Source organism: Cajanus cajan, chromosome 2 (assembly GCF_000230855.2).
Source record: "Cajanus cajan strain Asha chromosome 2, NIPB_CcT2T_4, whole genome shotgun sequence".
In the NCBI taxonomy this organism is placed as follows: Eukaryota; Viridiplantae; Streptophyta; class Magnoliopsida; order Fabales; family Fabaceae; genus Cajanus; species Cajanus cajan.
The window spans coordinates 67,809,587-67,825,471 of NC_138518.1; the positions used below are offsets into that span (position 1 = coordinate 67,809,587).

General features: G+C 28.0%; 2 protein-coding genes across 2 annotated transcripts; one reads left to right on the top strand and one right to left on the bottom strand.

Moving 5' to 3' along the window:
• Window positions 1–1,844: 1,844 nt before the first annotated feature.
• Window positions 1,845–2,294, top strand: LOC109807438 (uncharacterized). The gene is made up of 2 exons (XM_020369951.3): window positions 1,845–1,905; window positions 1,987–2,294. Exons 1-2 carry the CDS (start codon window positions 1,845–1,847, stop codon window positions 2,292–2,294), a joined length of 369 nt encoding a protein of 122 aa, XP_020225540.1.
• Window positions 2,295–9,177: 6,883 nt separating this feature from the next.
• Window positions 9,178–13,181, bottom strand: LOC109808430 (Leucine-rich repeat protein kinase family protein). The gene is made up of 2 exons (XM_020371434.3): window positions 10,773–13,181; window positions 9,178–10,069 (listed from the first exon to the last, which is right to left on the bottom strand). The coding sequence occupies exons 1-2, from the start codon at window positions 13,006–13,008 to the stop codon at window positions 9,558–9,560; spliced, it is 2,748 nt and encodes a 915-aa protein (XP_020227023.2). The 5' UTR covers window positions 13,009–13,181; the 3' UTR covers window positions 9,178–9,557.
• Between the last annotated feature and the right edge of the window lie 2,704 nt (window positions 13,182–15,885).

Below are 15,885 nucleotides of genomic sequence, written 5' to 3' on the forward strand. Positions count from 1 at the left end.
TTCTGGGTCCGTTCTCAACTTGAAATTTCAGTAAATTTTATTTGCTTGGAACGGCCCGTTCCAATTTTGGAACAGCCCGTTCCAAGTTACCATTTTACCCCTCAAACTTTAATAAAATTGCGAAAATGCCATTAATAATAAAATTACAAAAATACCCTTATTCCTTTATTAAAATTACAAAATGCCATTAATTACAAAAATACCTTTTAAAAAAATTGGAGTGTTACAAAAAACAATGGTTACAAATTTAAAAACTGAAAATCAAATAAATTTTTTTATAAAGAATAAAATCAAAACTCTTCCACCTGAACTAAAAACATACTTAAATATAAGATATATTATTAAATTAAAGCAAAATAGACTTGAACATGTGTAGTACTCCTTCCATCGCACAAAGTCTGTAGTTTTAGAATTTGAAAACTGCTTCAAAATGAATTATGTTTCAATGTAATAGTATTTTTAAAAAATTTATCCATTTATAAATTATTAAATTATTATAATTAAAAGATATATTTAATAAAAAAACGTACTATTTTAATAAAATTGTATAAAAAATAATATATTTATAAAAATATTAAAATATAATCATTATGGGGTAGAGTGATATATGTATTTAATGTTATTAATGTTAATATATAGTATTAAATAAAAAGCAAGGATGACTTGAACAACTGTAATAACGTTTGTATTTAATGTATTATATTTTATGAGTTGAATGACTATAGGTTATTCGTGGTGTAAAATTGAATATTCACCTCGAATAGGGTGATCATAATTTTTTTTTATCAATAGAAATTAAAGTCTTGCTATCTAGTGTTTAAACGTACTGATTTAGGAATTAATATATTGAAAGTTTTTATTAAAAACTAAAATAAAGAATTTTTTTTATATAAAATAAAATAAAATAAAGTAGCATCGAAAAATATGCAAATGCATTTTTTTAACAAAAATTTAGTTAAAATAATTTTTTAATTTTAATATCTATTTTATCTTTTAATAGTTATAGTTTAAAATGAATTATTTTAATAAAAACATTATTAAAATCTTTTTTTTAATAAAAACTTGGTTTGGTTTAAGATACACATTTTAATGAAAAGTTGGTTAAAATATATTTTTAAACCTTCTAACTTTTCTTATTTTATCTTTTAGTAAGGATAACAATGAAACTAGTCAAGGATGGATTTTACTTTTTCCTTGGTTTGGATTTGATTTTAAATAAATAAATTTATATTTTTAAAACTCATCTCTAGCAAATTTTGTCGGATTTAAGTAACCTTGTGAAAATCAATCACATTTTTTTTAATTTTAATTTACTTATATATTTTAAGTAAATTAAATTATAGGTTAGTTATTATATTATAGTATAAATAATATATAAAAATAATAAATGAAAAAAACTTATAAATAGAAAAATTAAGAATTAAATTATATTTTTAATTGAATGAATAATTTAAAGTTTGTTACTTAGTTATTGTTATAATTTAAACTATTTAATTATTAAAACAATTAATTTGTATTTTTTAATTTATTAAAATTAAAATTTTATTTTTATTTTTTATATTTATATATTATTTGTGTGTGTATATATACTAAAATATAAATATTTTGATTACATTATTCAATTTTAACAAAATTTGATATAAACATATAAAGTGATATCAACTTTCAATCTAATGATTGAATTTATAAAATTTACATTTAATATAAAATTATTGAGTCATGTAATACTTGGTAAAAGTTATACTAGTATTATTATAATTCTCCACTCTATATATATATATATATATAAGACAACATACTGGTGTTATATTCAGCCTGTACAAATTCAATCTGTGTAATCTAAAATGGCATACTCAACCACCAAGCTTCTTAGCTTAGTCCTCTTCCTTGCCCTGATTTCTCAAGGTAATTTTTCCTCCATTGTATGAAAGAAAGTTTTTACAAATTGTTGTTTATAACTTGTGTCATGAATCATGATTATGTCAGGCTACAGCGATTGTTCCTTGAAAGACATTCATGTAAGCCAGTTTCTACCTGGAGCTAAAGTGGAGGGAAAGCCAGAGTGGCAAGTAAATGTCAGCAGCATGTGTTCATGTGCTCAATCATTGACATTGAATTGCACTGGATTTCAATCTGTAATACCCATTAACCCTTCAGTTTTGAAAGTATCGACCACCTCTGGTACTTGTTTGGTTAATGCTGGTCGACGTATCTCTGCAACTGTTGTCAAATTCAATTATGCTTGGGACCAACCATTTCAATTGAATCCAATTCATGTAGAACCCTGTTCTTAAATATACAACCAAACTTTTTCTTTAATAAAAATCTTTATATATGTCATTTCTTGTGGCTTGCTTCACCAGCATTGTAATTCCTCAATACAACATTTCTCTCGATTCCTTTTTGTCAATAATACAAAAACTTTTATTCATAGCTTTGCCTTAAAATCAAAACTAAGCATTCTCAATGGAAAATAAACTAAGGTTAGCCAAGGTAATACTTTTTTATCAAACAAGTAGAAAGATTTAAAACTAATCATTATTTTTTTAAAAATAGACAAATAGTCAAATACATAACTGATTTATTGTATTTCTTTAACGATGTATTAAATGAAGCATGGAGGAAGAAGTAAATAAGTTGTAACTGTATTTCATAAAAATAAAAAAAAAAATTGTAACTGAATGTCGTCATCAATATATTTAAATTCTTCTGAACAAAGGGATGAAACGAAACACTTAAAATAAATAATCTTAAATTAAAATTTTATATATTAAATATAAACAACTATCAATAATTATTTATGAATTTCTTATCTATTTATAAAAGTAAGGATTTGTAAGAATTTTTTAATTTCTTATCTAATTTTATTTATATTTATCATAATTATTTATAAATTAATATTAATATCTTAAAATAAATTATCAATAAATAAATTAAGTTTATATTATAAAATAAATTATTTATTATAAATTTAAAACATAATTTATATGTTGAAAAATATCTATTTATATAAATTTTAAATATAATTTATATTTAAATATAAATTATATATATTATAAAATTTAATTATATATAATAAACATGTATGTTGAAACTAAAATAAAAGGATGATAATAAATGTCAAGGAATAAAATAACTTTATTAAGGAAAGAGAAAACAAACTTTACTTAAAAAAAATATGATTAATATGTATACACTAAATTATTCATTTTTTTAATCTTATTTTTAATATTTATGTTAAGTTTGAGTTTTTAAAATTTTGGTGGATTGGTCCTTCTGAAACATTGAACGTTATTAATTTTGGGACATAATTTATTTTTAAAAAAAATTGACAGTTTTTTAAAAGGGGAAATTTGTTTCATTGGATTCACCTTTCTATAAACTACGGAATCCAATTTATTTTCAAACAAAAAAATAACTGTAAATATAATAAAAAAGTGTAAATATAAATCTTATGAGCGACCATTAAAAAAAAAAAAAAAAGGCTTCTTATGTCTTAAATTAAATGACCACAAACACATATTAAGAGAAACAATAAATATATTATTTTTTTATACAATTTTACTTAAATAATAACGCTATTTTTCAATAAAAAAAATATGGACAGACTGAAAATTCATTAAATGCGGTATTTCAAAATTCATTAATAGTGTGTTTGGATGGGGAATTTAAATGGAGTAATTCATTTATTTGAAGAATTTTAAATTCTTTGAGGTGAAATATCTTGTTTGAATGGAGAAATTATAAGGAATTTGAAATTCAAACATTTGTGAAATTTCTTGAAATAGTAGAATTTCAAATTCTCCAAAAAAAGTAAGAATTTAAAATTTCTCATATTTTCTTCTTCTTATTTCACTTATATATTTTATCTTATTTCTTATCTCTTCATGTTTTTAATTATTGAATATTTAAAAATATTTTTAAAATTATTAAATATTATCTAATATTAATTTTTAAAATTATGAAATATTTAAAAATTAGCTAATATTTATTTCTATAAAATTTAATTTAAAATTTCTCAACATATAAATATACTTTTAAAATTAATTTTACCATGGTGGAATCAAATTATCATATTCAACCTAATAATTTAAAATTTGATAAATTTGAATTGACTTATCCAAACAAAATATTTTAAGAATGATAGAAATTGAAATCAAAGTAATTCAAATACCAAGAATTTAAAATTTCTTGAATTTGTAAAATTATATTAAAAAAAATTCAAAAAAAATAACGCTATTTCAATAAATGCGATACTCAAATTCAAGGAATTTTAAATTCTTGGTATTTGAATTACTTTGATTTCAATTTCCATCATTCTTAAAATATTTTGTTTGGATAAGTCAATTCAAATTTTAAATTGTTGGGTTAAATATGATAATTTGATTCCACCATGGTAAATTTGATTTTAAAATATATTTATATGTTAAGATTCTTAAATTAATTTTTATAAAAATAAATATTAGCTAATTTTTAAATATTTAATAATTTTAAAATTTAATATTAGATAATATTTAATAATTTTAAAAATATTTTTAAATATTCAATAATTAAAAATATGAAGAGATATGAGATAAGATAAAATATATAAGTGAAATAAGAAGAAGAAAAATATGAGGAATTTTAAATTCTTATTTTTTTTGGAGAATTTGAAATTCTACTATTTCAAGGAATTTCACAAATGCTTGAATTTCAATTTCCTTATAAATTCTCCATCCAAACAAGGTATTTCGCCTCAAAGAATTTAAAATTCTTCAAATAAATAAATTACTCCATTTGAATTCATCATCCAAACACACTATAAGATTAATGTAATTTATATGGACAGACTGAAAAAAAATTATATTAAAAACTAAAAACATCAATTATTTAGAAGAAGAAACAAATGCTAAATAAAACTGCAGCAATTAGAAATGATGGAGCATTGAATTTTGTGCTTGTTGCTTGTTGGACATATTTTCATAAAATATTATATTTATCATTTTTTAAAGTTAATTAATTTTAATAATTTTTAAGAAATGTGTCACTTAATAAAGAATAACCATCGTTTAAAAATGACTAAATTTAACTAAAATTAAAAGATAAAGAACTAAGTTAAATATTTTAAAAAATAAAAAACTAAAATGAATCTTTAAAATCTGATAAAAGATTAAAGTTATATAAATATTTACATATATATCAATCTGGCCCAGTAATCATTGTATGGTAGATGGAAGAGGGTAGCAGGAAGGAAGGAGAGAACAACAATGGTGGCAGTGAGATTGCCATGAATGACCATCGAATAAATCCGTGAAGGGGGTTTCTATCTAAGTTTTTTTTTTTTTTTTTTAGATAAGAAAGATTATAAAGATAATTATAACGAGAATTGAACCTTCAATCTCTTTCCACCCGACTACTAGATTAATCTTAGTGGTCTGCTATCTAAGTTATTCTTATAAAATATATTATATAAATAGGGATGGTATTCATTTATTAAAAAAAAACAACTTTAGTAATAAAGCAATTTACGTATAATTTTTACAATTTAAATATATTGTTAGTTAGTAGAATATATTACTTTTTCAAATTTTAGTGCTAGTAAATTTATTATTTTAAATGGTCTTTGTAATTTTTTTTTACTTTAGTCCTTATAATGTACCTAATGTTTTTATTTTAATGTTTATAATATTTTGACTTTGAATTAAATCTTTTGAAAAATTGTTAGAGACTAAAAATAAATTATTCACTTATTTTAAGGGGAAAAAGGGGGAAATGAGAATTCCAATGATTAAAATAAAATAATAAAGACTAAAATAAAATAGAAAATTTTCTCAACAACCATTTAAAAAAAATAACTTTATAGAGACTAAGATAAAATAAAATAAACCTGTATATCACAAAGATCAAAAATATATTTAAACTTTTTTTAAAAAAGTTTGTTATTAAAATTATTGTGATACTGATGGGCCTGTTTGTCTACCTTTTTAGAAGAAAAAAAATGTAAAAATAAGTACCTTTTTCTTTTTTAGGAATCTCCTTTTTTTAAGAAGAAAGTCATGTCTACTTCTTAAAAATATACTTTTAAAAAATAATTTTTAGAATTATATTTTGAAATCAACTAGCTCAAATCAATGACAAAAATAACTAAATTTTTTATTTTAAATTTTGTCACGAATATATTCACTACTTGTAATTTTATAAGTTAATTTTTTAAGATTAACTTAACATACAAAAAAGAAAAAGAAAAGGGGGAGAAAATGGTTGATGTCTCCATAATTTTGAATACTTTTTTTTATCTTTATTATAATGTGATACTTATTAATTACTTATGTGTTTAATGAAAGATTAAATAGTTAATCCAAATGACATGCACATATACTAGTATTTACGATACTATTTCAGCATAACATCTGTATTTTTTAAAATCTTTAAAATAAATTTTATTTATCTATTTTAAAATGAAAGTTGAAGATCAACATTAACTATTTTAAATTTTAGAGGAATGAAAACTTTCTGAATTTTAGGATGACTAAAAATAAAAGGTTTAATATTTTAAATAGATTAAAAACAATATTTTTTTTTAAGGAAATTAGAAATAAAGTTTATTTTATAGAGACTAATAGTATATTTAAAACCAAAATTGATTAAAGTGAGATAACATCAATTAACTTATGCTATGATATTGATACACTAATTGGTGATATTGGAAGAGTCATGAACTCTTTCTGTCTGTTTTATACGGTGAATCATGGAACTTAATCCATCCAATAATATCTTCCAGAGTGAGGTATCTTGTTACCTACTAATTGCAATTGAAATTTGGAAGATCCATCTAACCTCCAATGAACTTTAAGCACATGAGATTCCACACTTGTTATGAAAACCAGCTAGCACTATAAAATACAACAATTGGAATTTCCTCTTCCTTGATTTTCTTTTGGTCAATTCTCTTTCATATAATTGAATCTCAAGCATCGTTGCCAATTCAATTATTTTCAACTACTCAATCTGCCCTATATTTTTGGCAAGAGGTAAAAAATGCATCTTTCATATAACATGGATACAACCATAATAAAGAAGACAGGAATTGGTACTCATAACATGTGCTTCGTTGCGAAAGTTATCCATCTGGCCAGATTTTATAAAAGAAAAAAACCACTCCATCACCAACCCAAATTTTATGATTCTATCCGCTCTTTCAAAATAGAGCAAAACGTTGAAAAGGCCAATTACGAAAAAAAAATTATTTATTTATTTTGTATATGAATGTAATTGTGTTATTTTTTTTTATAAATGCGACTCAAAGACAAAATTATGAATGAAGCAATGAGTTGAGTTGTCTTGATTGAATAGGACGATTTAGAATTTTTATTTTTTAGCTAAATCACCCTGTCCAAAATTTGAGGGATCGAATTACTAGACCAGAGATTATAGGAGATAGTTTTAGTTTATGATCATTGATGTTAAAATCTTGGTCAATCAATACCAAATTACAAGTCTCATTGTCTACTACCTGGTCTATGACATGGTTAGTATCTTGTAGCCAGAGGTATTCATGAGTTGAATTGATTCGGTTTTAAGATAAAATCGAATTCAAATTGATTACAGTTAATTAAGTTTGGTCCATTCAAATCTTAATTTTTTTCGTCAGTTAAAATCAAACCAATTCAATTATGATAAGGTTGGATTAGTTTGACTCATCAAGTACAATGAAAAAGAAGTTAGAGTCACCAAGTTAGAATAAAAAGAAAATTACAATATATTTCAAGTTTTTATCTCCACTTATTATTTATTTTATATAATATAAAGTAAAAATATTTATTTTATTTAATATTTAATTTTTCTATTTTATCACTTTATATATATATATATATATATATATATATATATATATATTTGTTAAAATTAAACAACTTGAAGGTAATCAAAGTGTTCATATTTTAGTATATTTTAAAATGTATATATTACGTCAATTTTGTTTTATAAGAATGAAATATCAAATTATCTTAAATTAATATAAAATTTGACATATATGATCTAAGAGATATGAACTTTCAATCTAACGGTTGGATTTTCAAAATTCACATTTAATATAAAATTATTAAGCGGTGTAATACTTAGTAAAAGTTACACCGGTGTCGTTTGAACCCTCCTCTCTCTCTCTCTATCTCTCACTTTATCTATCTATCTATCTATCTATCTATCTATCAATTTATATATCAATTTCTTACCCAAAATATATATATATAAAAAATACATGATAAACATGACCAAATTAAGATACTTAATAATAGATAAGATCAAAATGAAATAAAAAAGAAAGAAAGAATAAAAGTAGAAGAAAAGTTTATGTTCAAAAATATAACATGTATTGATTAAAAAGTAGATTTGATGAGGTCATCAGGCTTGTTCAAATAAAATAAATAAAAAAATATATTAAAAAAAAAGATGAATTCAAGAATTAAAAATTATAATTATTTTAATACATAATTAAAGTATAAAAAAAACAAATTAACAAACCAATTTAATTGGATTGATTTATATTGCTGGATTGTTGTGAACTTAAGTTAATCACCTCGGTTAAGAGACTAGGCTTAAACCCCGATAGACTTGATGTCAACCCAAGAATTAAGTGTTCAATCTAGACTTCAAGCTTGACTTGCAATAGACTTAAAGTTGACCTAAAACTTAAATATTAAGTCTAGAGTCTAAGCTCAAACTACAGTGGACCTAAAATCAGCCCAAAGATTAAGTACCCAACCTACGTGCTCAAAAGTGTCTAACTTTAATGCCTTTTTCTATTTCCGGCAATTAGAGATGGTGGTTCATGTGGTGTTTCCTCCTCCACAAAGCCAAGGATAAAGGCTTAAATTCTTTCAAGTAGTGGTATACAACCTTAGCTAGACTTTACCAACAATGTTCAGAATTTAAATTTTGTAACTACTAATTACATACAACTATCTAACCACCTCATCCGACTAAAAAACCAATTTATAGACTCCGTTTCATATATCCTACAAATAGTGTACATTTTAAGTTTCCTAACTACACATCATAAATTGCCAGCAGGTGGTATCATTATTCATTTGACTAATTATTGTTGATTTGCAAGGTATCGAGTGGAAATGATTTTTATACACACTAGAACTTACAGTTACACGGGCACAAAAGAAAGACAAGATTATAACACGCGATATATACTTCTGAATTCTGATTCCATAAAAAAGGATATAATACATTTAATATATCTATAGTTTTTCTCTTCCTCCAAAAAAGAATAATCATTTTCACAATCAGGTACCCAAACCATCCTTTAAAGCCCACACGTTGGCTTAAAAGAATCAATAAAGAACGTCAAACCCAGATCCATATTCAGCTAGAGGGGATTTTAAGAACACCTAAAAAATGACATTTTAAAATAATAAATAAAACTGCAAACAATTTGGTGATGCTACTAGATCAAAACACCTTGACAACTTTTGGTTTCCTTGGGTATTACTCTCCTCAACCAAATCTTCCATTCCACTCTCGTACGGACTAAAGATGCCCTTGGATAATTGTCTGGTTTATCAATTTGGTTACCGGCCATCCATAGAATCAAAGGTGTCTGCAAATCCAGCAGGTTTGAAGGGGATGCTTGATTGGGTTTGTGTAAGGGACATGTCATTAAATGTTGAGGAAGTGCCTTCATTGGCTTGCCACCTTCGTAGAGCTTGAGGAAGGTTCATCTGAAGGTCATCGGCAGAGGTGTCCTCTTCTTCATGGCTAGGCTTCCATTGCTCCACAAAAGGAACCAAGACATTCACTGCATGACCCATATCTGGCCTTTGGTATGGTTCACGATTGGTGCAATGGCCTGCCAGCTCAGCCACTTTATATATGCTCACCATGGTTTCCTCGTCAGGATCCAGAGTTTGATCAATTGCCTTTGGAATGTTTTCCTTGTTAATTAGCACCCGACGGAACCATGTAACCAAATGAGACCTTTCATCCGGCACAGTATCATCCAATGCCTTTCTACCGGTGATAAGTTCCATCAAAACTACTCCAAATGCATAAACATCCACTTTGGTTGTCACTCTTCCAGTAGCTGGCAAGAAACAAGACAACAGTAAATATAATCCAATGAATAGACTAGCAAGAAGCAAATGCACCTAATCACATTTCAATGCAACAATAATCAAGTAACTATAATCTAACTGCTCGATTTAAAAGAAGAGAAGAGCAACATTTTTGGATGTTTTATGCTGCAAAGATTTTAATGACAGATGGATCAAAATTAACTAATTTTAGCAGAAGATGTAGCAATGCACCAAGCCACCAAGGAATTGGATGGGAGTATAAATTCCACAACACATAACTACCACCTAAGTCCAAAACAATGTACAGCAATCCAAGGTTTAATACAACCAGAGTATTTATCACATCATAAAGGGAAAACTAGGAGTCAGCTGTCTATAAATGGCTCAACATATCCTGAGGTATCGACCAATTGGAACTATTCAGAAGACCCCATGCAGCTGAATAAAACTTATGAAACAGGCAAAATATAAAATTGCAAAGTAGTAGCCACAAAGAGTTCTGAAGTAGCCACGTGTCTAGGCATTGAGTATCAATTATATTTCCTTTCAAATTTTTTTAAATGTGTGGTTACAATTTTAAAATACTTAAATTTGCTGAACTCTAAAGCATGATATTAAAGTAGTAACCTACATCGATAACCACCAAATAAGAGCATAAAAAATATGAACTTTAAAACTACGGCACAAACTAAAATCAAAGGCTTTCCATACCTGCATACTCAGGTGCAAGATATCCAAATGTTCCAGCCAACCGTGTCTCAACAGAATACTTCCCGTCTGGTGCATGTTTAACCAACCCAAAATCTGCTACCTTTGCTCTCATGTCATCACCTAGTAGTATGTTTGAGGGTTTTAAGTCTCTATGAATGAAGCTTTGCTGAGCTAAGCTGTGCAAGTATTCCACCCCTCGCGCTACATCCAAAGCCACAACAACCCTTTGTTTCCAAGTCAAAGGTGTATACCCATGCTCACGCCATTCAAACAGGTGCTGTGTTAACGTACCTTGAGGCATATACTCGTACACCAAAAGCCTTTCATTGCCATTGATGCAAAACCCTAAAAGAGCAACCAAATGTCTGTGCCTAACTTTACTAAGAACTGCAATCTCTGCTTGGAACTCGTTCAATCCTTTGTTTCCCATAGCAACAGATTCCATCCTCTTGACAGCAATTTTCGTTCCATCATGCAACTCCCCCTTATAAACCACTCCAAACCCTCCCCTGCCTAAAATGTTCTCCTCACTGAAATTATTTGTCACCTGGCGAAGAACTTCGATGGGAATCGTTGGATGCCCACCTTCAAAAGCACGAAGATCACCACTGCTCTGGCTTTGCAACTCACTGGGAGCACGTCGATGACCATTAGCACCATTAGCACTACTGACAACATCAAGTTTAAATCCTTCTTTTCCATTTTCACTACCATTAACCCTCTTGAACACCCTCTTCCGCCCCTTGGCATAACACTTCCAAGACACAAACAACACCACAGCAATAAAAAACACAACAATAACAACTATACCAGCAATCCAACCTGGCGTCAACGAAGAGGAACCGTTAGCAGACCCCCCACTACTTCCACCAGGCGGTGACCCTGAAGGAGTACCTCCACTTCCAGGACTAAGAGGCTTCCCAAGCAAAGCATTACCCACAGTCAATAACTTCACCTTGGACGCGAACTTAGGAACCTCTCCAGAGAGATTGTTATCAGACACATCAAGAGTCACAAGCTGAGACAAAGTGGTCAAACTATCAGGTATAGAACCAGTCAAATTATTCCCATTGAGAAACAAACTCCTCAAATCAGTCAAATTGGCAAATGCAGGCGAGATGGTACCCTGAAAACCCTGCTTAGCAAAATTCACAGTAACAATCTTACCCTCAGCACACACCACAAAATTCCAACCATCACAAGGATCATTCCCGTTCCACGAATTCGCCAGCTGAATAGGGTACCCAAACCCCTCAGCAATCTTAAGCAAAACCGTCACCCTGGGATCGCAATTCCCAGCAGTGTTTAAACAAAACCTATTGATCCCATTAAGAGTAACATGCACGCCGCTCCCAAACACCGGCACAGGGCCCTGAAGCAAGTTATTATCCAGAGAAACGTTCTTCAAACTCGAGAGACTCATCAAGGAACCAGGGACCAAACCGGTTAACTGGTTGTCCCGGAGCTGCAAATCAAAGAGGCTCTTGCACTGCGACAAATCCGGAATGGGACCGGTGAACCGGTTCGTATGGAGCCAGGCCTGGGACAATTGTGTCATGTTGGAAATAACCTGAACGGTGCCGGTGAACCCGGTGGCCTGGTTGTTGAGCCACAATTTCGTAATTGAAGAGCCGGCGAGGGAATTTGGTAACATTCCGGTGAGGTTGTTGTAGGAGAGGCGAAGGTTCTGGAGAGAGACGAATTTGTCGAAAATATCAGGTAAGGAACCGGTGAGACTCGCGGTGGCGAGGTCGAGTTCGGCGAGGTTGGTGGAGGAAGCGAGGTCGGCGGGGAAGGTCCACAGGGCAAGGCTAGGGTTAGAGCCGAGGCTGAGGGTTTGGAGCGCGGTGAGGCCGGCGAAGGCGGCGGCGGAGACGGCGCTGAAGTTGTTGCGGTTGAGGTACACGGTTTGGAGGGCGGAGAGGTTGGCGAGCGAGGGAATCGTGCCGGAGAGCGCGTTGTCTTGGAGGGAGAGAGAGTGGAGTTGAGAGAGCGAATTGAGATCGGAGGGGAGCGTTCCGGTGAGGGACATTGACATGAGGTTTACGCTGATCACGCGGTTATTCGAATCGCATTGAACTCCCTCCCACTTGCAGAATGGGGTTGACTGGGACCACCCGGAGGGTGGTGGCGCGAGGGATTTAAGGAAATTTGACATGACCGCCGCATCATCGGCGGCGACCACGACCACGACCACAACCAGGACTAGGGAGAGTAGGGTTTTGAAGGAGGACATTGGAGTTTGGAGAAGAGAGAAAGGGGTTAATGCGGTTGTATAATAGAGAAGGGAAGATTGGTTGTTGTAGGAAGTAGTGAAGCACGCTAACAATATGTAGAACGGAAAAACGAAGAGATGGATATGAGACAGTGTTTGTTTGATTGTTTACTGCTGAGAAGACGGTGTCGTGTCATACTTTCAAATCACTTTAACTAATAAATAAATAATAAAATTACATGGGCGGAAACAGGCTGCATGTTTGCGGTTACTCATAAGCCAGACGCTACCCACCGTAATTGTTAGATTAAAATTTAATTCTTTAATTTTATTATGATTAATAAATCACTAATTTAATTCTTAAATATTAGTTTTTAAAAGAATAAAATATTTTTTAAATCTATATCATTTTTTTAAACTTTTACAATTTAAAATATTTTTTTAACTTTTATATTTATATTTTTTTCAATCATTTTAAAAGATTTAATTTAAAATAATTTCAACAAAATAAATTTGATGTCCAACATATAAAATTGAATTAATATTTTGTCACATCAAAATAATGTTAAAAAATTAATAACAAAATTAAAAGGATTAAAAATCTATAAGTATAAAGATTAAAAAGATTTATAATCTATAAAAATTTAAAAAAATTAAAAAATATAAGTATATGAATTAAAAAATTAATTTATAAAGACTATAAAATAAAATAAATAAAATTATAAGAACTAAAAAAATATTTTATTTTTTTTAAATACTCATGTGAGTATTTTTTAAAATTGTATGACAAGAAAATAATGTAATTTATTATTATTAAAATTTATAGTTTAAAAATTTGAAGAAAAAAAAAACTAGCATAAAATTGACCATTTATGCACACTAACATATATTACGCACAATGAACGTAAATAATCTCATCCAAAAAAAAAATATAAATAATTAATTATAAAGATAAAAAAAATGAAAAAAAAAAACAAATATAAGACTGTTAAATTTTTATTTTCTATTTTTTAATTTTATAGGAATAAAAATATAAAACATTTAAGAGTAATTAAAATATTAAAAGTATTAATAATTTAATATTTTATATTACAAATTTATTTATTTAATTACATTGTCAATAATATATATATATATATATATTATATTTTTATTATATCATATAGATAAATAAATTGATCTATTAAATTTAAAAAAAAATTATAAACCTAAATTTTACCTTTTCAAATAAATATATTTTTTAAAATTTTAAATTTGATATTTTTATTAAATACATCATAAATTTTGGTTAGACATAACCAATTAAATGCCAGTTGATGTAACGATTACAGATTTGAAAAAATTTAAGTTTATATTTTTTATTCAATAATGTTTTTTATGTATATTTTTAAATAATTTCATAATAATAGAAGGAGGATGATTGTTTTGAAATGTTGACAAAGGAAACTTAATTTAATTTAATAATTAATCACATCTTTTCTAAGTTAGCTGTATTAATAAAATCAAAATAAGGGAACTTTTGATGCAAGAAAGAGTCTTCATTATAGCAAACAAAAAAATCTATTAAGTGAACTTTTGATATAAAGAGTCTTGTATATGATTTTTCACCTAATATAATATTTGTGTATTGTACTGTTTTTTTAATATATTGGTACAGAGTTTTTCTTTTGTTTTTCTTTTTACAAGTATGATATAAGTGTTTATTAATGTGAAAATTACATTAAATAAAAGGAAGTTTTATATTTTTATAATTTATTATGAATGATTTGTTTTGCATAATATTTTAAAATACTCGTATTTCATCTATTAAGATTAACTATTTTAGTTATTAACTTTTTTAATGAAATTGTGATTAATAAAATAAAATATATTAAATATTTTGATTCATTTAAGTAATTTGTTAAATACTTTATTGTGGAAAATATTTTTAATAGAGTTTGCATTTTTTTTCTTCTTAAATATGTTTTTAATTCCTCAAATTTAATATAAATTTATTTTTGATCTATAAAATTTAAAACTACTTTTTTAGTCTTGTAATTCTCATAAATCTTATTTTTGTAACATTGTAAGTTGTGATAGTGTCGTAATTATTTTTAGTCATTTTATGTTGTTAAGTTGAGTTGTTAATCAATGTTGTTAGACTTTAGGGTCTAAGGATCCCTTAAGAGGTTCAATTATAGTGAGGAGAGATCTCTGAACAAAGATCTGGTTTGAGACCTTAGAGGGAAGAATATATAAGGTTTATGTTTTGAACAAAGCCTTATAAAAAAATTTCCCTCTAAGATCTAGTGAGAGGATTCAAGAGAGATAAGCTCTAGTTCATGGATTCTTTTTCCCGTGAATCTACTCTTCTTCTATAATTTTTTTATTCCCTAGCTAATTTTAAGTTGCTTGTGTTGATTCAAGTTGTGGAGATTTTGAATCTATTCATGAACTCCAAAGAGCCCATTTTTCTTCTTTTATACCTTGGTGTCGAGCTACCCGAGGTAAGGAAAGCTAGATTCTTAATTCTAGTGAAGTTGGGGAGTTGTTGAATGATTTTTGTTAGTTGTATGTTGCATGATTTACTTTCAAATCGTGGTTGTATGTGAATTAAATCATAGTGGGTTGTAGTGAGAGTTGGGGTTTTTGGGTTTTTGATGAAGAATGTGATGCTTTGAGTTTATTTGTGGTTACATATCGATTATGAGTGCATATATGTGTTGATTGTGATGTATGCAAGTGTTGTTTGAAGTTGCATGTGTTGAAAGAGACTCATATTGGATTGGAATAACATTAGTCGTGGTTTGAATGGTGTCGGGCATGAGAATGTTGGAAGGTCTCTGACTTAGTGACATTAGACCCAAACTTGAGTGGCACCCAGCATGGCCAAGCCAAAGCTATTGTCTGGATTAAAAT